The sequence below is a fragment of the Berghia stephanieae genome, chromosome 4 (genome assembly GCF_034508935.2).
Source record: "Berghia stephanieae isolate SIO BIC M18660-M18661 chromosome 4, UCSD_Bste_1.3, whole genome shotgun sequence".
Lineage (NCBI taxonomy): Eukaryota > Metazoa > Mollusca > Gastropoda > Nudibranchia > Aeolidiidae > Berghia > Berghia stephanieae.
Window position 1 is genome coordinate 24,892,493 of NC_088363.1, and position 24,334 is coordinate 24,916,826.

The 24,334-nt window shown below is 37.1% G+C and overlaps 2 protein-coding genes across 2 annotated transcripts in view; one reads left to right on the forward strand and one right to left on the reverse strand.

Annotated features, from left to right (window-relative positions):
- The first annotated feature begins 8,629 nt into the window (after positions 1-8,629).
- Positions 8,630-13,412, forward strand: LOC144971963 (uncharacterized). The gene is made up of 2 exons (XM_078913040.1): positions 8,630-8,687; positions 11,797-13,412. The coding sequence occupies exon 2, from the start codon at positions 11,892-11,894 to the stop codon at positions 13,305-13,307; it is 1,416 nt and encodes a 471-aa protein (XP_078769166.1). The 5' UTR covers positions 8,630-8,687; positions 11,797-11,891; the 3' UTR covers positions 13,308-13,412.
- Positions 13,413-15,646: 2,234 nt separating this feature from the next.
- LOC144970289 (exocyst complex component 8-like) overlaps positions 15,647-24,334 on the reverse strand; it is a 33,343-nt gene continuing 24,655 nt past the window's right edge. Inside the window, exon 16 of the mRNA XM_078909777.1 lies at positions 15,647-16,124. Within this exon, the coding sequence (XP_078765903.1) occupies positions 15,972-16,124 (153 nt within the window). The 3' untranslated portion in view covers positions 15,647-15,971. The remainder of the gene's footprint in view (positions 16,125-24,334) is intronic.

The window sequence follows — 24,334 nt, forward strand, 5'->3', positions numbered from 1 at the left end:
ATAATTGAACTGTTTTCCTGTAAATCGATCATTTCTTTATTTTACCTTATGGGCGCTTGTGTATTGAAACAGGTATTTTGTTTAGAGAAGATAAAATTTCCTTCTAACACAATATTATTTTCAAATATATTTTCAGGAATAAATTGTAAATATACAGTTTTCTCATTGCATTTCTTTAATAAGATAAAATTAACTTTCTTTATCCAAAGAAGGAACTTATTTTGCACTTGAGTATGGTGAAAGAATGTGATTAAAGAGACCTTTTCCAATGACTCGTGCGGCTATGTCGTCTCGTGATATGACACTCACTTTCGGATCGGCAGGTCCTGGCTTCGATCCTCGCTCGGCTCATAGTTGAGTCCTTTGAAAAAACTCTTTACTCACATTTCTCTCACCGTACTCGGTGTAAAATGAGTACCTAGCCGGTAACAGCGTTGCCTCTGTCCGAAAAAAAAATTTGTGATATCGCCTAGCAGGTGTCATGTTATGTATACATGTTAGGTGTTGCTGTTGGCTCGGCACCCCTTGCAAAGCGCTTTGAGTACGTTTATTGGATATTGCTCTATATAAACGCTCAAGTTTAGTTCATCTACCAATCCGAAGGCATAGTCTTGCCTTCGACCCAACACAGTAACATTTCAACGCGGTGAGTTAAATTTGTCAATTTTAATGAGACTAATTGGTGTATACTTAACTCAAAGAAATTTAACACTAATTTTAGATCGATGATGATTCGGTGGCCTTCGTGTCCAATATGTAAGGGGAATGCATTTATCAACGCTTGTGCCCTTTAGTTGTATTCAGCATAGTGAACTCTATAATGAGGACAACTTACATTAAATATAATATTTCTGCTGAGGGCTTGACGATTTTAAGGTATTAACAAAAGTTGTATACAGGGTATCTCAAAAATATTTATAGTCATTACAAATAATTGTAAACGTGGGATTTAATAAAATTATTTTTTTTAAAGTGTATATATATATATTTACATATATCATTTAATTGTTGGTTTTTTTATGTGTTTGGCTAGTTTGTTTGTTTATATTATTTTGTTGTTTTTGTTTGTTTTTTTATTTGGTGGTTTTGCTGGGTTTTTATTTATTTTATTTTATTTTTTGTGTGTTTTTTTTTTGGGTTTTTTTTTTAATGTGTGTGTGTGGGGGGGGGGGGGTAATTGATTGTTTTCACCCATTGACAAAGCCAACCAATGGAATCGCACACGTTTTGGAACAATTCCCTTTGACATTTCGGCGCATTCGTGTTAACTGACTCCTTTCAATTCAGCAACTTATGCGGCTTTTGTAGCATGAAAGTTGATGCCGGACAACATAATGTAAGAATCCTGGAGTGTTATTTATTCCGTGCGCGGGGAAATTGTTGATTTTTTAATGTTAATATAACGACTACAGGGGGCGAAGTGGCCGAGTGGTTTAGGCATTGCACTGTGATCCGGATGACCCGGGTTCGAGTCCCACTTCAGGCATTTTCGTTTTTTTTTTCCTTGAGCAAGATTATTAACCCCCAATTTGCTCACTTGGACAACATGGGTGATTCCTGTTGACATCAGACATCTTGTTTGGTGAGTTATCTATATTCCTTCATGGAATGCCTAGGCGATGATATCTTATGATATCGTGGCGCAAAAGGCGTAATTTTTGATGATTTTAATTCAAAATTCACTTTTCGGCATCTGATTTGACCTCCACTGAGGTGTACATATATGCAGATCTGACACCCAAGCCCGTTTATAGGACTAGTTTAACATTGTTGTAGTGGATAATATTTTGCGCCAATTTTTGTGTATATTTCCATTATTAAAATCAGCCCTATAATGAATTGGGTTATCAGACCTGCAAATAAGTGCACGTCGGACCCCACATAATGCCGGTCAGAGGCGGTGGGTCACAAACAGATCGAGACGACAGGACCACAATATGTTGACAGTTCTTATCTGCCCTGTCACAAACGAAATATTTTATGAGACGTAATCGATCCTAAATACTAACCAATAATGCCCAGCGATAACATAGTGGACGTGTCTCCAACGACACGGAAAACGCAGTAATGTATTATTAACCTTAGAAATCAGTCCGGCTTTGTCAATGTTTGGGGAAAAGTTTTTCAATTTTAAATAAAATTGACGCTATAATATGGTCTAGTGGTATGACACTCGCCTTTGGATCGGAAGGTCCAGGGCGGGGTTAGAGTTCCGCTCTGAGCGGCGCATAGTTTTCCTTGGGAAAAGCTCTTTACTCATATTCTCCCGCCGTACCCAAGTTAAAATGAGTACCAGGCCGTTAACAGCATTGTCTCTGTCGGAAAAAATGTAATATCGCCTAATGGGCGTCTTACATGCCGAGTGTTGCTGTTGTCTTGGGACCTCTTGTAAAGCGTTTTGAGCGTATTTAGTGGATATTGCGTTATATAAATGCTCACGATTTTATGTTGGTGAATGCCTGTTGTTGATAAAATGGCCAGAAACTAAAGGAAAGCATAAAAGACATGACATTATCAAATTATTAAGAAATTATGGAACTGAACATTTGTTCATGAAAGGTGCCAGACAAAATTAAAAACCTGATTATCAGAAGGTCTGAGGTTCGATCCCCAGTCGAGGTCGACTGATTTTTTTGGGATGGTTTTTTTTTTTTTCTTGAATTTTTCTTTCTTGCTTTGTCTGGCACCTGTCATGCACATTTGTTTATTTCTTTAATTCAGAAAAGTGAGTGGAGCAGGCACTTATGTTGTAACAACAAGAGATGAAGTGAGTAGGAAAGTGCCAGAAGACAATAGAGAATAAACTATCGCGGCAGTAATGGGAGTCATCGTGGATAGCTCATACGGTAGAGTCACGCTCTCCCCGTCCGGGCGGAGTTGTCGTACCAGTAAGGTCGCGGGTTCAAACCCCCATCACCGCCGCGAAATTTTTATTCTCTATTGTATTCTGGCACTTTCCTACTCACTTCATCTCTTTTAGTTCTTTATCTAATACATGACATGTAGCCTGGATGTAAACCGGGTGACTAAAACCTGTTCCCAAATGTGCCTCCCAGATTGAAAATGATTTCACCCTCTCCTTACCACCTACAGCAAAATCGTCCCATGTGATACGACACAATATAGATACATCTTTCTTATTCAGATTTATTTTGCACATCACAATAAGAACATAAAGTTGTTTTGTAGAGAGATTGTTTGAGTTTAAAAATCATTTTTTTCTGCAGGGTAAGCCTGCCATTTTGGGAAAATACTGGAAATGGTCGGTAAGTAGAGAGTTAACAAAAATGTACATCATGTCGTAGATTTCATCCCTTCCTACACTTAATAAAAAGAACATTGGACAGCTTATTAAACTGTCAAGATATTATATCATATAAAGATGTTTAAAAAACAAGTGGTCTAAGACAGTGAAATAACCTGTCTGATGTTCTTTTTCTAAAGTGTGGGGAAGGGTGGCATCTAGCAAATGATGTACATTTTATTGTGCGGCTATGTGGTCTAGTGGTATGACACTCTTGGGTTCGAGCCTCGCTCAGCGCATAGTTGAATCCTTGGTAAAGGCCCTTTACTCACATTCTCTCACCGTACTCAGGTGTAAAATGAGGACCTGCCCGTTAACAGCGTTGTCTCTGTCGGAAAAACATATATATCGCCTAACAGGCGTCATGTCTCGTCCTACATGTTAATTATTGTTGTTGGCCAGGGACCCCTTGTAAAGAGCTTTGAGCACGTTTAGTGGGTGTGGCGCTATATAAAAGCGTTATTTTTTTTTAAAGCTATATCATATAAAGATGTTTTTAAAAAGTGGCCTAATACATTGAAATAACTTGTCTGATGTTCTTTTTCTAAAGTGTGGGGAAGAGTGAAATCTATCAAATGGTGTACATTTTATTACATTTGGTTTATAATTTTCAATCTAGGAGGGGGCACATTAGGTGGCTAGCCTTAGTCATCCCACTACACGGTACTAATACAATCCATTTTTTAAAAAACATGGACTAGAAAAATTTATAACACAACCTATTGAAATCAAATCTGACATATTATGAACAAGCAGTATTATTATCTACACAGGTCAGCAACATTTTAAATTACGAGACTAAAATAGTTAAAGTCACAAATCATGGATCAGGCACTGGTTTATAAAAAGAATTTGAAAAAAAAAGGAGTGTATGAAACAGTGACAGATAGAACAGAAAGATAACGATGGTCCGATGATCTAACCTCTGAAGTAGCCTTTTGCAAAGACGGTACTTCAGAGATTAGATCAACGGAAAGATCACACCCCCCCCCCAACACACACACACACACACACACACACACACACACACACACACATACTTCATAAACAAATCAGTCTGTCTCAATTGGAGATCGAACCCCAGACTTCCTGACAAACCGGTCAATAAATGTGCTACCGTTTCTGAAAGAGGCAAAAACTAAAATTTCAAATTTCTCGTCATTTTAACCTTAGAATTACTTTTCGACATTTAGATCATCCCGACATAATATTTTGAATCGAAAGGTCTGATTTTTCCAAGTTGTTTAGCATCAATTTCACGAGGGCATTTTTCTTTTTTCTACTCATTCCTCTCAATTTTCAAAACTTCGTCCAAGTCCCATATTCCAGTTTTTGTAACAAGTTGAGGGCCATCTTTCTTTGACTATTAATATGTAAAGTCTACGTTTTCTGGTTATTTTTTTAAAAGATGTTTTGTCATTGTACAGCAACAAAGTTGGAATAACTAATCGAGTTCTCTTTTTACTTCATTCTACTTCATTTTTCTCACTCATTCCCATGACCAGCTGGTCGTCGGGGGTGGGGGGGGGGGGAGGTAGGGGGGGGGATGCAGCCTTCACAATCGAGTACCACTCATCCTCCGTCATTTACCTTCTCATTCACATCAAACATGTCCATTCCTTGATGTTGTCCTGTCACTTATTCCTTTTTTTTTCTGTCTTCTCTTTTTGCTACTGCCTACCAAAAGTTCAAAAATCTATTTATTCCCTATGGAATGTTCCATGAATTGAATGTTTATCGACAAATCGATTTAGAGATCAATGTTAGGATTGATTAGTTGATCTCTAAAAGATAACGACAGATTCCCGTTGCTTTCCACCACTAAGGGGCAAAATCGATACAAAATTGAAAAATTGAGAAAAACTCTTTCTCATCTTATTCGCAATGACAAAAAGGTTTAATTGATTTTCAAAGACCGCCCACCTTAACATGCAAACTGGACCAGATATATTGATGCTGTACGCTTAGGCAAAATACTCACAACATCCGCCAGCCAGATCTAACGTACCAACACTCAAAACAATGTGTAACATTAACGGTTTATAGTCTGATTAATAGATAGAACGAAGTTAACGTCAGTCACCTCTTTCTTATTGTTTTTAGCCAGCCCTTTTTTACGAGTAGTTCTCACTAAACTGTATCAATCAGCCTTTTCATAGAACGAAGACGACGCCACTCAGGTCTTCGTTATTGTTTTTTTTTTTTTTTTTTGTTTTGTTTTTTTGCCATCCATGTTAACCAGACTCTTAACCTTCAAGGCTTCACATAGTTTTGTGTGTTGGTCCGTTGTATTTCCGGATGGCTATGTTGTGAGTTTCTTAGCCAAGGGCACACCATCTATAATCGTTTAAGGTTACACATAGTCTTGTGTGTTGGTACTTTATATCCGGCTGGCGGAGCTTTTGAGCTTTTTGGATAAATGCAATGCACCAATACAATTGAGTGAGGATTACTCATAAAAATGGTTGGCTAAAACAAAAACAAAGAGCTGAGTGACGTCAATTTCGTTCTATCTATACATTCCTGTATCAAAACATGGAGATAGATACTCGCAAACTGAAAGTATAGATAGTATGCACTTGGCTAAGAAGTTCACAACATTGCCATCCGGAAGTAAAGTTGGCCAACACACAAACTCTGTGTAACCATGAACTTGTATAGTCTGGTTAATACAGTTTAGTAAGAACAACTCACAAACGCGGATGGCAAAAACAATAACAAAGGCCTGAGTGACGTCATCTGCATACTATCTATATCACCCCCCCCCCTTTTTTTTTTTTTTTTTATTGATTTTTTTTTTCGATTCGGCTGACACGCATGTACACAGAGATTATTAATTGGGGATTTCAAAAGACCGTGTTACAGGATTTTCCCGATATTATTTCGGGAAGACAAGCTGAGATTTGCCAGCTTGGTGTTTTAAAAAACTAAATTTCGAAAAGTTAATATTCATATGTGCGGCTATGTGGTCTTGTGGTATGACACTCGCTTTCGGATCGGAAGGTCCTGTGTTAGGGCCTCGCTCGGCTCATAGTTGAGTCCCTAGAAAAGGCTCTTACTCATATTCTCTCACCGCACTCAGGTGTAAAAGGAATAACTGACTGTTAACAACGTTGTCTGTCGGAAAACATTGTAATATCGCCTAACAGGCGTCGTGTCTCGTTCTACGTGTCACCTGTTGCTGTTGGTCAGGGACCCTTTGTAAAGCGCTTTGAGCACATTTAGTGGATATTGCGCTATATATATATATCCTTTCTTTTAAAAAATATAGCATTGTGGAGAACATTGTGCTTATTTGAGTCAATAAAAAAATTGATACGGCGCACAACTCTACTGAAAGATTTGAAAATAAGAAATGTATTTTTTACAGATAGATAAACAGATAACTTGATTTCCTTTTATAATTTAAAGTCAGTTTGAAAGTTCGTTGAGTCAAACAGATAATATCATAAAATATGTACCGACGACACTTGGCTCTCAAAATCAACTAATTTTGACACTGTAAAAAGTTGTCAATTTGCGTCAACTATTTATGACATCAAGTATTATTATTATTACTTCCGTTGTGTTGTTGATTTAGCGGTGATCAGTTTTGTTATGTAGCAGTATGTTCTAATCGCGTGTATGTTTGTGTGTGTGTGTGTGTGTGTGTGTGTGTATGTTTGTGTGTGTTGTGTGTGGTGTATACATGTGTGTGTTGGCATTTTTCAGCAAATCGTGGCATTCATAGTGATATTATTCACTTGATCACATGAAGGTATTTCAGTCGCCATTTTGATTCTTTTTTTACTATTAGGGTTAGCTCGAGAGGTTAGTCATAAGTGTTATTAAAGGTGCTAGGGTGTTTGTTTTTCCATAAGTTAAGTAAAGGGGAGACATTCCGAAAGCTCCTACATCGCTAGTATTCTTTAAATTTGTATTTTTACCGTTGATATTTTGTCAGGCATTTATTTATTCAGTTCGTCATTATATAGAAGTATTTTAAAAACTCTAGAACAAACCTTGATAGATTTGTGAAAGTTTAAAATTTCCTAATTTGACCATTGTTTTGATTTTCGACCGCCATTGTGATTTGTTAAGTATTGAAAGGTAGTGCAAAGCAGTCCGAGAGTTGTTTTTTTCTATTAGGGTTAGCTCGAGAGGTTAGTCATAAGTGTTATTAAAAGTGCTAGGGTGTTTGTTTTTCTGCCTTCATTAAATGATGGTGAGTACAGTATCGAATGAAAATAGTTCTTTCCCCGCGAAATTGCGGGCTTTTTACTAGTATTATATATATATATATTATATATATATATATATATATATATATATATATATATAATATATATATATATATATATATATAATTATTTACTAACTCAAAATTGATCAAAAGCATTTTATAACTTGATTTCTCGTTGTTTTTGGTTTATTTTTCTACTCTCAATTAATTTAGTTATTCTCACATTGTGATAAGTGGATAATTACTGAGAAGTAAAAAAAATTATTAATCATTTATCTTGCATTTGAAATGAACAATGAAGCATGTGTAAGCGTGACATTGTACTTCATTTGAATTAGGATGTGGTTTATTTGGCATTTCGTTTTGAAACTATCTGGCAGTCCCGATTGGAGTGGCAAAGAGACGTCAACATGTTATTGGGAACAGTGCGTCAGTGGTCTTTACATTCATATGGTTTAGATTTCTATTTTATGTTTACTAATTGACACCATGCAAGTGCGTGTATGGTTTTTAATTATTTTTTTAAATTATTCCTTGAGTAAGAACATTTCGACTGAGTAGTCTTAACAAACTGAGAGTTAAGCAGACTATATAAATATTGATTCATTTGAAAGGCCTTTTTCCAACGAGAAATTTAATGATCGATTGTAAACAAAAAGTGGCTGTAATAATTTTAGATCCTGGTATGAGCTCCCATTGTGTTGTAAATAAACTTGCAACAATCGTGATTAGCTTAGGGAATTGTCAACAATAAGCCTCGCGAACGCCACGAACGCATTGCTGGATTAAAGTAGTCAAGTCTTCAAAATCGTCCTCCTGGATTCTTGTAATTGTAATACGAGTAGCCCTGTATCATTTTTTACGTAATGTCATTAAAATGTTATTTTTTAAGAAGATAATATAATTTTCACATTGAAACAGATCATTTCTTTAAACACGTTAAAGTCTTCAGACGACTGGAGTAACACCAGTAAGATATTTTCCTCACGTGTTCACGCTTGACTGCTGGTTGTATTTTCGGCGAAGCGTGACTGAACAGTCTTGACGCCTATCGGATATTTCCGATTGTATTCAAAGCGCCTGCCCTCTCCTTACCAACTATTGGAAAATCGTCACGTTCGTTTTGATACAACCAACATTTTTCTTATTCAAATCTCTCTGGTACATCATAAAATTGAAAGAAAATTAACAGCGTATTATAGAGCATGTTTTACTACATAAATTATTTATCGCAAGAATTTACTACTGTTGTGTTTGAGTGATAAAAAATATATTTTTGTGTTAGTTGGGTGAGAAGTTTTGGGGAAAATCCTGAAAATGGCTGGTAAGGAGAGAGTTAACACTATAAATCAAAATGTGCGAAATGTTTTCTTCTATTATGTCGCCAAATTTTGTTTACCTAGCTGGGTTTTTTTTTAATCATCTTATTTGGAAGAACCCCTATTCCAACATGTTAGTCGAATACCCAATTGAAAGGATCTATGCATCAAAAAGCGAGCTGTTATTGGTTTCATTTCTGCAGAGAGATTTGAACTCGTAAACATTCGTGAATGGCTGAAAATTGTTTATGATGACTCGTGTTCTGGCATTCGAATAGTTTAAATGTGGGTTACATGTTTTACTGGAACCTTTGCCGTCTCAACCAACATTAACGACAAGGCTCACAGTGGCCAACTACAATCTGCAACGAGCGTAGTAAATCAAAAAAAAGTGTCATCCGAAGAAATCACTTAAAAGGAAATATGCACCCGTAAACATTCATGAACGGCTGAATCTTGTTTCTGGTGGCTCGTTTGTTAACATTCGAACAGTTCAAAGGTGGGTTAAGTGTTTTAATACAACTGATGCTGTCTTCACCAATATTAACGACCAGACTAGCAGCGGTCATCCACAAACTTAATCGAGGCAGCAAAACAAAAAAAAACAAACAAAAATTCACGAACTTCACCGAGGCAATCACGGATAAAACAATGAAGCACTTTGACAAAGAGAATGTTCACATAAACGCATGATCACATTGAAAGAAGAAGTTTCGTGAAGTCATGAAATAACTCCTACAGTCCCAATAGAGCAACAAGTGACTTTCTCCTTCCCTTCTCTTTTAAAAGACACCTCAAGGGGACAATTTTTGGCGGTGATGGCGAGATGCAGACAGGGGTGACTCGATGATGTCGAAGTATGTCATGCGAATTCCTCTCGGCGCGAAGAAACAATTGATGCGCCGTTGGCGGCCCTGTGTGGATGGGAACTGTGACTATGTTGAAATTCAAAATGATTGACAGAAAGGAAATCAGCAAAGCGCTGTTTTGATACCAATGTCATTTTCTTATCTTGTATAGTTCTGAAAATACTAGAGCGGCGTCGAGACTGTTCATCCTATCATGATTAGTAGTGCGGGGCGGTCCTTGGCAAGCTTAAGGACCACGGTCCTACGGTCCTTGGGAAATGAAGACCGCAAGGACCGGTCCTTTTCGACATTGAACATTCCTGAGAGACTGTTGGAAATTCGAACCGGTTTGACCTTTGAGACCGTGGGATCGTTCATTCTTGAACCGTTAAAGACCGCTACACGATGAAAACCGTGGTCTACAGGAGTAAAACACACGGAGTAGTCACACTCATTTCAAATTGTAACCTAATTAGAGAAGAGGGGTGATGCCTTCTTTATTTGCTCACCGTACTTCATTGTTACTTCGATAATTTAATAAAATTTGAAATTTATCTCCATTAACGGAGATAATGGCATCGCCCAAGGCGTTGATCGAGTTGTTCGTGGCGTTGATACACACACGCAACTCCTACCCCCCCCCCCCAACACACACACACACACATTAGAGGGCAGCGAGCATTGAAGAGTAAGAGAGAGACGTGAAGTTATAATAAGAGGGGGTGGATGAGGTAATAAGAGGGGTCGATGGTGACTTTTCACCAGATCTAACAAACTCAGCTACCCATTCATTGCTGAGTAGACAGGGATTCAGAAAAAACTCGACTGCACCCGGGATCGATCTCTGGCCCTTTGCGTATAAAGAGAGTGCTCTATCAACTGAGCTATCGGGGTCCCCAAATATTCTATTGGACTTTTTTAAAATTCAGACGTTATAACTGGGTTTTTTTGGAAGGAAGAAACTAATGAAACTCATATTATTTGATTAGTAAAAACACCAAACGAAATTTTAATATTATTGTATTATTTTAAATGACAACACTGCGATAGAAAGGAGTGGTGACAAGAGATGGACAAAAGAAAACAAAAAATCGGATTTGCTCCTTGCTAGGTTCGACACACACACACACACACACACACACACACACACACACACAAACACACACATCTTTAGTAGTCACATGCATTTCAAACAATAACCCATTAGAGAAGAGGGGTCATGCCTTCACCATAGATCATTGTCATTGCGATCATTATGGTGAAGTAAATTTTGAAATTTACCCCGTATAATGGAATCGTCCAAGGCGTGCGCCTCCTGTTCCCCCCATCTCACACACGAAAGGGCGGTTTGCGGAGTGGAGGTTGGTGGTCGTCTGCCTGTATGGTCGTCTGTGTCGTTTAGTGTATGGCAAAGGGGGGTGGGTGCGATTAATTAAGTGGGATGGGTGGTGATTGGTGGAAGATAGGCAACCGAAGGCAACGAATCGCTGGGGAAGTAGTAGGCTATGGCGCGAGACCGAAGGTGATAAGAAGTGAGGACCGCCGCCGGTCTTCCCCTATGGGACCGGTCTCCGGTTCACAGCTAAAAGACCGTGGGACCGCCGGTCCAGACCGGTCTTCAGCGCGGCACTAATGATTAGTCTATTACCATTCGACCCCGTCATTTGCAGAGTTGTTTTTAGGTTGTAGTGGTCAGAAGTCATGGATAGTGAAACCTGAATTGTAGGTTGACTAAGACTATGATGTAATACTACGGTTTGATGTGTTGAATAGTGGCTTTAAAACATGATACATGGTTCTGTCGTGTTTGAATAGCAAACTGGAAAACTTTGAGGCGCGATGGGAATAACTGGACAATGGGCAATTGATTAAAGAAAAAAAAATTTTACTTTCACTTGGAGATAACTTAATAAAACATAACAACTTGTGAAAACATTTGCGACACACCGCCCCCAAACAGATTTCATGCCGGGGATGTTTAGTCTAAAAATTCGAAAATAAAAAAAATATTCATTAGTTGTTTTAATATGAAAGCTCTATTTATAAGTAAGAATGTTATCTTTGATTATTTATTTATGTATCGTCTTTTTTTTTCTTTAACAGATAAAATGATTTGAACGAACGTGGTCTTTGAAAGTTAACTCGATAAACGTTTAAAAGAGGGACATCCGCCAACAGTAAATGAAGCTGATACACACATGAGTTTGACATCCTATACTCCGGGAATAAATAATATGGCTACCTCAAATTACAACACTGAACTTACAATCCCAGAATGTGAGGTTATATACGAGGGCGGAGAAAATTCGGATCAGCTTTATGAACGTTGTCGTAAAAATTCTGGTCATGACAAATTCATTCCGGCTAATGAATTCTCTCGTGATCATTTACCGGAGGAAATACGAACAGACGAAGCTTTTGACGTTATCAAATTGTATATGAAAATGACTGTGCGGGTTACTGTTAAATATGTCAGTCCCAATCGACCGGACACCTACATAGACAACGATACACCATACCCCTATAGTAATATTAAGGGAAGCAGACGAGCAGTCAGATATGGAACCGGATTTATATTGCCAATATGGGATTGTGAATCTTTGACCTGCAGCACCAAGCATGGTAAATGCCCCTGTCCTAAATGTTGCAAAGATAACAAAGCCCCAGAAAAGAAATTTGTGACCATTTACGTCACGACTGCGGCTCACGTGATCTTTGATGACCTGGAAGCCGAGTGTGCCACGTTTGATTTATTTTACGATTCTGAAAAAGACAAAGATCAGATAAGATGTCTCTACGGAATAAAACTGGTCAAGTTAGAGCCAATTCCAATATCTGACATAGACATGGTTCGCGTAGAATGCGTCTCACACGATACTGAACTGGTCAAGATGGTTGAGGATGAAAAATGGATAGAAATTGCCAGAGAGACAACTTGCACAACTTTTGGACACTGGGGTGTTATAGTTTCCCATCCTCATGCTAAAAGCAAACATGTTACGATAGGAAAGATCATGGATTCTCCGTATTTCATACTTGGCTTGGATCCTCGTTGTCTCCCTGCAAAACATAGGCGTATGTACATATTCCCACCGGGAACAAAATGGAGGATGTCATCTGAATCGGATAATTCGTCTATTCAGTACTTTTGTAGGATGTTTGGATCTGAGCATGGTAAAGTTACTGCTTCGGAACTTGGGTTTTCTAATAAAAATGGATTGCAATTCACTTTAGATAAAGAATTGTCTGCTTTAATGACCATTGGCGGTAGTAACAATGAAAAGAGTTTACCTTCTACAGAAGGTTGGGTCACATTAGGTCCAGGAACAAAACTCTCTTTCAATGGACGAGTTGATTGGAAAATTGTAATTTCTCAGGACCAGAAAATAGAGTTTCAACCGCCCAAATTCGAGCGATATGATTGGTTGGAACGACCTTACTTGAAATACGACATTGCAACATGCCCAGGATCAAGTGGTGCAGTTGTTATTTATTCTCAAAGAAATCATGGATTATATATTTTCCATTCGGGGGTCATTATTGGTGGACCCAATAAGAGCATTAGCAAAGTGGACATTTTGGATCAAAGACTTAGTATTAAAAAAAGTATGTGAAGTTTCGATAGATTCCCAAACCACTTGTAACTTCTGGCTGGAGCAACAGTCAGGAGATCTTTGTCAACCAGGACAATGCTTTTTTATATACGGTTACTGATGAGTTGCCGGCGCTAACTTCATAATCTATAGTTTAACCAATTATATAACATTTTTAAAAAATGTAATATATATTAATAACTAATTATATATTATATATATATATATATTTATATATATATATATATATATATATATATATATATTTTTATACATATATATATTGTGTGTGTGTGTTGTGAAAGAGAGATAGAGAGAGTGTGTGTGTGTGGAGAGAGAGAGAGAGAGAGAGAGAGAGAGAGAGAGAGAGAGAGAGAAAGAGAGAGAGAGAGAGAGAGAGAGAGAGAGAGAGAGAGAGAGAGAGAGAGAGAGTTATGGAGGACCTGAAGCACCGAACGATCGTTCCAATCATAAAAAATATGAGTGTCTTTCCATTGACAATAAAACATGTTCTAGCCAAAATTATCGAGCACTCTTATAATATAAGAGAAACAGGTAATGCTTCAATACTTTTATTATTTGCTTGGTGGTCCTTTATACGTTACATTAACACGAAGAGTTACTACCATTATCAAGGTTACAACAAATGAATCTGAGTCCTGTTCATTAATTTTTTGACATCACATCTGTGTTGTCCTTGTTTACCCTAGACCATTTTTCGTTGTGCACGCGTGTCATGAGTGTGTTTTGTTTTTGTTTTTTGTGTTGTTTTTTTTATTGGGGGGGGGTTGGTTTTTGATTTGTTTTCTGCAAGCTCGTCTCTAATATCATGGGAATTGGTAGTGATAATTCATTCACCTACTGAAAAATTACAGAGAAACATCCTTAATACAAATTTTATAACCTGGAGCTGAGCTGAGCTCCAGAAGATTCCCCGATAATTCAGTGATAGAGCAATCGTCTCTCGAGCACAGGGACCAGTATAGCTCCCGAGTTACCGTTACAGTTGAAAACTTTTTCTCCCCCCCCCCCCCCCCCCCCCCCCCCCCGACTACTCAGCAGCTGGATCTTTTAGATCTGACAGCGAGTATTTTGCGATACATACTTACGTCCTATAAAAAAGAGTATCCAGCAATTGTAACCGTCCGTCAACCAACAGCTCCGTGGGTTTATGGCTCTCAAAGACCACTTAGCTTAATTTTTTTACCTTTATTAGTGTTACTGGTAAATAATGCAAATTTTTAAAGGCACTCTCGAACCAGGGAAGTCCCAGTCCCAGGTTTGAGAGTTTTTGACAATATCAAGGTCATCTTAATCGATCGATATTTGAAAGACGAGCTTTCTGGCCAAATTTTTTTTTAATGTGTTGTTTTTTAGTACGGCAGAATAACAAATGATCTATTGGGTGTAAGTGGGTCTACTATATTTCTTTGTGATCCCTATGGGCCACTACTCGTGTAATCATTCCAATTGTTTACTATCGATTGATTCCATTGAAATTATCTCACAATACCTTGAAGAAACCTAAGTACGAGACAATCCATCACAAAAGATCTCTGTATTCAGTTTGCTTTTACTCGGGGCTATTCTAAGTTATCTTTGTTCTACGGGTAGCTCAGCTCAACCGGGCCAAGCTGCAGGCATCCTCTATTTGTTTTATTTCTCTAGCATGTAAGTGTAAGAGGCAATGTACGGCAATAACCAAGAAACACGCCTTTATTTCAGAGGAATAATAATACCACCATTATCAAGTTTGTAGAGTATTGTTTAGAGAGAAAAAAATGGAAGAAGTTTGTAGAGTATTGTTTAGAGAGAAAAAAATGGAAGAAAAAAAGACAGTGGGTTTATTTTTTTCTTAGAAGAATATAGGGAGGAACTGTGTTGATGCACAAACGAGGACATGCTTTAAATCGATAGTGGATGAAATCAATAATAAGGTAATACGAAATAAATAGTGCCTAAAGAGTGGCAGAATAGTGGCAGATTCCTAAAGAATGTGATGATAGACAAAAATAAGGAAAAAATGGGACTTTATTTCAGTAGTGCGGTTATGAGGTCTAGTGGTATGGCACTCGCTTTCAGATTGGAAGGTCCTGGGTTCAAGCCTCGCTCGACGCATAGTTGAGCCCTCAGGTGTAAAATGAGTACCTGGCCAATAACAGCGTTGTCTCATCATGGGGCCGAGTTTATCCCAATTTCTGTAGTGTTAATCAACAATGCGAATTGATTGATAACCTTTGGATAGGACTTTAATATTGAATATTGTTCTTGTTGTTTTATTCCTGTCATAATAATTTTCATTTTGCATGAAATGATGACATGATTCAAATCTTGTATAAATTGAAAATTCAAACAAAACATTTAGGATTCTTCACAGCCAATCATTTATTTTAATGTTTTTTGTTTAATGTCACATTATAATGAGCTCCTTCTCACCTCTTCCTCTCAATACAAATCTCTCTCTCTCTCTCTCTCTCTATCTCTCTCTCTCTCTCTCTCTCTCTCTCTCTCTCTCTCTCTCTCTCTCTCTCTCTCTCTCTCTCTCTCTCTCTCTTTCTCTCTCTCTCTCCCCCCCCCTTTTTTTTTCCCTCCCTCCTTCCAACTCTCCCTCCAGCCCTCCCCTATAACTTCCTCGAATGGTCAAGGATAGTGTTTCCATTCGTCATGATAATGTATGAGTCGGGATCACTTCCCACCCAAGGCTTTGAGTTTTCTGAAGTAGGCATTGACTTGCTGTAGTTGTGGAGGGAAAGGAATATCCTTGTCCGAGTACATGGATTCTATCCTGGCCACGACCGTCTCCAGCAGGAACTGGGCATTTTGGATGATGATGGGGTGCTGTGAGACATGAACATTTTGAAAGAAAACGAAATTAAATTAATATCCATTTAATCGTCCATATATACATATATATATATTTATATATATATATATATATATATATATATATATATATATATATATATATATATATATATATTATATTATAAGTATCAATCCACTATTAAGGTGACCACTGTGAAATGCACCAATTGGAGGACCAAGCATATGTCTTGTTCAAATTGATTAAACTGTTCAATCTTTGTTCAAATGAGTATAGTTTGATGCCCTACAATGATTTATGAACACAATTCTGATGCTTGATGATCACAATGGTATATAGAAAATTACTCGGTCCCCCTACTGTTTTACTAAGTGTTTCTGTAGCTTTAAGGAGACATTTGGTAAAAACATGTTTTTAGGGAGACCACATTAAAAACCCTTTTAGGGAGCCCAGTATATGTTTATATATGTGTATACCTAAGAGTGCATTTTCAAGTGAGCTACCACCAAATTGTCTAAAATAAAGTAAGTCCTTAAGATTAAGAGCTTCATGGCCATAGTGTCGAAGCTTATCCCAGTGTGCGTAGAGTGAAGTGGCCGAGCAACGCATTTACTAACTCCTGGGAAGGTCCATCCCTCAGAAGGGGCACTCAGGGAAATAACCTGGGACTCAAGCACGGCAAAAAATATTCCCAGTTGCTCCGTGCGCCATTGTTTTTGCAGTCCCCGACCCCTTTAGAAACCTGACGACCCAGGTTAAGATCAGAGATAGAAGGGACCAGGCAGAGGAGTTTATTTGTTGTTGTTGTATACCACTGAATGAACTTGGTTTGTTTTGTTTTGTTTTTAAGGGTTTTACGGCGCTTGCAACACATTAAGGTCATATCAGCGCCAGTAAAAAGGAAGAAAATGGGATAGTAAAAAGTTCTGGAACTACAATTAGAGCACCCAAGAAAAAGTAAGGCAAAGGGGATTTGTTTCAAATAGGAAACAGTAGATTCCAAGAGCCCACTATCAAAGTACTTAGTTTGAGATCACCTAAACGTCTCATTCAGACACAAGCACAGGTCCCAACAAAGAGGGATACACTCAAATGTTTACAAAGCATAAATAATATGTAAACAAAACAATAAAGAGCATAACAGACAGATGATTTACAAGGGAAAAATATAATCTCCCAAAACTCGAACTATACATTTGACTGTTTCCCTCCCAGCCAGGTCCTGGACAAAACCAAGTAATCCCATCCCGAGACAAAGACAGAAAACAAGTTGGAAAACAGACATAGGGGGATAGAAGACGCAACGAGTACGTCCCTGCCCATTATGGGAAGTCGGGAACCCAACCCAGTGAATGGAGTTGGATGGATAGGACAGCAGATCTGATGGACACAATGAACGGCTTCAATCAACATCTCATTCACTTTAACTTGCACAATGCTTGCTTTGGTTTCGTGGTAGACAGTTCGTCTGACGCCCGAGTTGCCAGGGTTCGAATCCATATTTGTGGCGATGCAGAGTCATTGTAAAAGTCTCATTTACAGTCTCACTTGTGTTAATTGGAGTACGTTACTGAATTGTAACAACGTTGTTCGTGTCCATATAAATGTACTACCAGCTGCACATTGAGCTCATTGTGGGTTTTATGATACATCAAGCTCGTGTAAAATTACATTTACATTTGACCGAAAAATGATACATAACGATAGAAGTCTACAAATCATATTGCAGGTTTATTTCAGTTCCAAAAGCCATCACAAACATTCATCCACTGTATCACATAAGTCTTTGGTCACCAAATAAAAGCATGAAGTTTGTTATGTGTACAGTGCAACATAAAAGGATAGAAACAGTTTTACTGATAAAACCCTCAAATGATAACAAACCAATATGTTGTTGCTGGTAAGTTGCTTAATTGCATTTGTTAAAAAGCATAAACTGTGAAGCAAAAGTGTTGAAAATCTTTTGAATAAAGTTTAATGCAAAAAAAATAATTCTTAAGCACTTTATGCCGTTCTAAGCTGTCGTTGCTGCATTTTTTTTTCATTATTAATTATTATTATTCTGATTAAGGATGAGGGGATAAAGAAAGAATGAAATTAAATGCACAGAGGTGTCATTTCTTGACAGTCACCTCTAAAGATTGCAACTCTTAAAATTATCATAAAAAGAATAGTGAAATTTTACATTAGGTATCTAGAAAATGCTGAACATAAAGCTACATTGGCCAATTAAGTTAGGGTTAGTAGAAAGACTTTTTATTCTGCCATATCTGATTCTTTCAGATAGTTCTACATAGCTGCCAACTTTTCAAAAATAAAATAAGGAACGCTCATTTGGCCCGGGATGAGGGGCGATGTGTGCCGAAGCCCCCCCCCCCCCCCCCCCCCTTCATCGAATCGCAACATATAAAAGTCAGCCTTTTTAATTACTATTACTAACATTTAAAAAAATAAAATAAATAAAAAATAAAATTCCCTTTATTCATCCCCAAGGGGAAATTTGTCTTTAGGGTCTATTCCAAGGGAAGACTGGAATAACCCAGGCGTCAGCCGCAGTGCAGCGCCGCAAAGTGAGCTAGGGCTAGGTGACTTGCTCAAGGCCACACAGCGCAGCGGCGGGTGATCGAACTCGTTACCTTTTGGATACGAAGCAAAGACCGTACCACTGAGCCACGCTGCCCCTGTTAACAAGTTTGAGATGACAGAGGCTAGTCCAAATGTTGCTCAATTATCGGGTTTAGTACCAGCACATTTGAATCGTTAAAATGACACTTTCCACAATGATTGTTGTTTTGTTTTTAAGGGTTTTACGGCGCTTGCAACACATTTAGGTTATATCAGCGCCAGTAAAAAGGAAGAAAATTGGATAGTAAAAAGTTCTAGAATTACAGTTGAAGCATCCAAGAGAAAGTAAGACATAGGGGAACTGGGAACAAATAGGGATCAGATGTAGATTCCAAGAGCGTATCACCAATGTACTTAGTTTGAGATCACCTATAAGTCTTATCCGGACACAAGAACAAAATCCAACAAAGAGGAACACACTCAAATGCTTACATTATACATTAAAAAATAACAAATATAGTAATAATACATAACAGAGAGATGATTTACAAGGAAAAAAATATCATCTCCCAAAACAATAAATATGCATTTGACTGCTTCCCTCCCAGCTAGGACTCCGGCGAGGGCCAGGAAAAAAACAAGTAATCTCATTCCAAGACAAAGACTGAAAGCATGTTGGAAAACAGATATAAGGGGATAGAAGACACAGTGTGTACCTCCCTGCCCGCTATGGGAGCTTTCCACAATGAGATCAAAATTCAGAACGGACAATATAAAGAAAGAATTCAACTGCCTCAACTTTGATAAGGACCAATACACAAGAAGCACAATTGTAAAATAAATGAAATAACTTAAGATGGTTAGAAATGCATAACTACCAACCTGGTACATCACTTGAGAGGGCGTTTTGGGGTAAAAATTAGGTGAGTTCAGATAAAAAGTAGACGATTGCATATATGTTTTCTTTCATGCAACATAATGGTCTTTAAGTAGTATACTATAATAGTAGTTATAGTAAAATGCACCTCTAAATATTAGAGAATTCCTACTTCTTTACTTTGACAAGATAAACACACCTAAAAATGGAGTATACTTATTTTTCTTGAACCTAAACCGTTACAAAAGCTTGCTTGAAAAAAAAAAAATTAAAATCAGATGAAGATGTTTTTAAAGGGATTAAATTTATATATTTCATAAATTAATAAAGGGAAATAATCATTGTCATCTTTAATCAATATAAGCAATTGATTTTCTTATTGAATACCTTCCAATCAAAAAGGTGGATTTAATTTTATTCTTAATTAAAATAATATTTGTAACAACTAGTGAAAGTATCAATACTGTCTTAGAATATTCAAAGTATATCGAGGCTAACATCCATATCCTATGCAAATCTCCAATACATTATGAAAAGTTTGAGTAAAATACAGGCGTCATATAAACGAATGGAACTTTTTTAATTGTTGAAAATCATTTATGATAGAGGCATAATTCAAATTAAAGAGCTACACAAATGGAGATTATGCTCTCACTGGACACCAATAATAATGATAATAATAATAACAACAATAGTAGTAGTAGTAGTAATAGTAATAATAATGGATCAATAATAATAATTCATTAGGCTCACATGGCTTTTTTACCACAAATTAGTCAAAAATTACAAAATACGGATTTTGAACTAAAAATACGCACTTACGGACTCAGGAAGTCAAATACGGAACAATTCCGTTTTTAACAGAACGGTTGGCAGCTATGGTTCTACAAAGCATTTGTCTCTCAAGCTGAGCAAATGAATGTTCATATAATATAAAAAAGGATATTGCAATGATGAACAGATTGTACTATATAAAGATAAAACGTTTTTGTAAACCCTCAAAATATGTCAATAACACTATACAATACAATGAATGTAATACAAATCAAATTCATGATTGTCATTACACCGATTGAAACGCTCTTTCCCTTCTATATTTATTTCTTTCATTAAAAATCTTTGTCTTCACCAAACTAATTAGTGTACCTTCAGGGATTCCTTTTTGTGAAAATACCCTGTGGTGTTTTAAGAACAGAATAATTTCAGACTTTCTAGGTAATGATCCCCTTGAACCATGTGCTGAAACATCTTCGACAAAGTTTTTAAAATATGACTTGACTCTATCTGTATCCTCATCTAACCATGACATGTATCTCCGATTTTTGCTTGAATTCCTCTTGGGTTCAGTTTGTTTTGAAGAACACGTAAGCTGATTTGGCACTCCTGCTTCACCATCAAATATTTCTTCTTGATTTGCAGCTGTTACTATGGATGTTCCAAATTTGCATTTGAGTCTCTATTCACTACAGAGTCATTTGTTTCAATGTTACAATTTCCTTCCCCAGTGACCGATGCTGAGTTATCAATTTGACCCAAAAAATGACCAACTTCTGTTATTTCTCGTATTGCAAGTGGACACTGATAAATGTTTTGATTGATTGATTCACTGTGTCCCATATGTCAATAGAAGACATCTCTCTCGTGTTGTGGGACATTCAAGTAAGGCAAATAATGTCGAAGCTCGGTGCCTGAATTTATCAGCTATTAACAACTGGGGTTTCTCTAAATCCTTTACTAAGGAAGTGACATATTTGATGGCAATGTAACCACTTACATGATCTTTGGATATTCCTGTATTTGGAAAAAGAAATGGGTTGTCTGAAATATCAACAGCTTTACGCTCCTGTGCAAGTTTCCTTAAAGGCTGAATTGTGTCATTGGGTATCAACACAGGGACCAACATCTTGCTTCCCTTTCCAGACTGATAGGCCAGCTTATACTTCTCAAGTAACGCTTTTTCCAGAGGATCAGTGACATGTTGTACAAGCTGGGGATCAACCCATACACCTGAATCTGCATCATTCCAGTCTTTTAACAACATCCTTGCGGGTTTCTCCGCCTCTCCTCGCATTAAACATTGTAAGCCTAGCTACGATGACATTGCGAAGCCTAACAAACATATGTGAATCAAATAATTGATAATCATCCTCACAAATACGGACCATCTCTTCAGTAATAAATTGCCGTAGCTTCTTTATATCATTCTCTAATGGCATCTCTTTGGGTTTTCTCAAATTTGTTCTCTTTGCTTCACATTGAACTCTGGCTGTAAAAAAAATACTATCCCAATTATAATCCAGGACAGCTTTGAACAAATCTATCTCTGCGGATTCTTCCATTTTGTTTTGCATTATATATTCCCCTTTTAAGAAATTAATTAACTTTTTCAATATAAATCCAATTGAAAGTTTCAAGCCTGCTTTCAATGTCCCATCCTCTTTCAAAGTCATTTCAGAAATGGTTTGTGATATTTCATTAAAGTTACAACGCTTCACCACGTCCTCTCCAGAGAAAGAAGGTTGATTTGCTCTCTTCCTAGTTTTTAAAATCAAATTTCCTAAGATGCGTAAATCACTCATTATAACTTTTCTCTCCTTCTTTGAACTTTTACTCCACAATTTTGTTCCTAACAATACTATAGCTTTGTCTGATCGACACAAATTTCCCACTTCATCATTCCGAAATTTGTCAAGAATATTCTCCTTTATTTCTTTACTTGCATTGGGAGCCACGGGATAAAATTTTACAACCCCAGTACACAGAGCATGCTCAGTACTACATTTCTTTTTGTGTTCATAAACCCTTCGTCTAGAGTAAAACCCCTTACAGCCAGCACACATAACAACTTCATGTGACCCTTGTGCTCTCTCACGCATAACTATTGAATTGTTTCTAGTGTTTGAATAAAAAATGCCCTTTTTCTTGAGATACTCCATTGTTCTATCCCTTTCCTTTACAGGCTGTTTCATGGCCTCTGTAACTTCTGTCTCATCTTTGTGTTTCCTCATCAAATGCCTTGGAGTTTTGTTTGCAACTGTCCACAGTATGGACAGGGTCTCCTTGGCTTTTTGCATTTCTCTGGAAAAAAAAGAAGAAAATAAAGCACATCATGCTATGAACTATGAAAATAAATCAATAGACAGATCGTATGCACATCAGCTACATGACAGCGATAGAGAGGAATAGCATTCCAAATATTTAAGGCCTGGACAAGTAACTGTCATAATTCCTTCTTGTTATATACTTTTCTAACATCTATTCCTTTGGAAGAGGTATGTTAGATTTGTGGAGACCTCTGCCACATAACAAATCCAGTGAAAAGACGCCATATTTTTGTTTTGAAATAGAAATAAATAGATCAATCCACCCACTTCACTGGGTTCAGGGTTCCCTCTTCATTATAATCAAAATATGAACATAAATCGGAATAGTAACACATTGAAGTCTCATCTGAATACATAGATTGTCCTTTGTTGTTTCAGCGAATAATCAGACAGAATGTCAAAAGAATTTCAGGTTTTTCCCCAACCACCCCTTGGAGGTATCAGTATCAGCGGAATGGTAAGCGTCATGTTTTTTACGTTGAGCAACAAAATTTACTCCAAATGCTTCACTCGACCCAGGCGGAAAAGCAATCAAGAATAGACCCAAGTCCTATCCAAAGACTAACATTTCATTTAAGTTTATTGTAGGCCCTTGGCCAATCGACAAAATTCAATTCACATAAATTATTTACAACAATCAGAAATTAATTATATCAATAATAGTAATAGAATGCAATGAAGGCAATATCATAATAATAATAATAATAATAATAATAATAATAATAATAATAATAATAATAACAGTAGCGGCAATAAGTAACAATTAATATAGTAACAAAAGTAATAATAGACTATAGTTCATAGTCATAACAATGACTTTCTTTGTCATTGAGGGAGTGAGAAAACATCACCGGCTGGCAGAACAAACAGCCGACATCAATCAAACGTCCTCCAGACCGGTTGAGCATCGGCTTCATTAATTCCTTAAAGACTTCCCCCCAACTGCCTGAACGATGCTGATGCCCAGACAACTTAATCCTGATTTATATTTTGTGGGAATGAAATATGACATGTATATGCCGGAAATATTTCAATAACAAACACACTGTTCAGATAGAAAATATTTGAGTCTTGCCTTTGTTAATTGACACAGGTAAGTTAGGAAAATAAATGCTAGTAAAAACGATCAGCAAGTTCGTGAACACTGCTTCTCAACTCGAACATATGTTTTCATCAAATCTACACACATCATGTTGTGAGCTGAATTTTAATGATCTCAGTTGTCATTGAAAGGAAACCCAAGAATTTTAGAATAAAGAAAAATATTGAACCTGGAAGTCAAAAGGGTTTGTAGCACAGCAGACATTATCAAAGTATAATTTTAGTACCGACAAATTAAAAAGAAAATGTGCTTTTCTTTAAATGCTCCCAATCATCATATACTGTTTAGGTTGCAAGATTAATAAAAATGTTATCTACTCTGATTCTCGTTAAGTTTCCAGCTGGTCTGTGAAAAAAAGCCTTAAGCATCATAGAAATACAAAGAAACAGTTTTAATATATAGATGGGTTGTAACAAAAAAAACCATTTTAACACTTACAATACAAGCAATTTAAGTCTATTACAGACAAAAAAACCCCCAATAAAATAAACATGAACATTTTTATGGCTGGTTTCACTGATATCACTCACACATTGGGGTTTCAGATTCTAAGATGTCCACCCTATCAAATTTGGA

Bases quoted from the DNA above. Each gene is read 5' to 3' on its own strand.
- LOC144971963 (XM_078913040.1), top strand. From the start codon at position 11,892: ATGAGTTTGACATCCTATACTCCGGGAATAAATAATATGGCTACCTCA.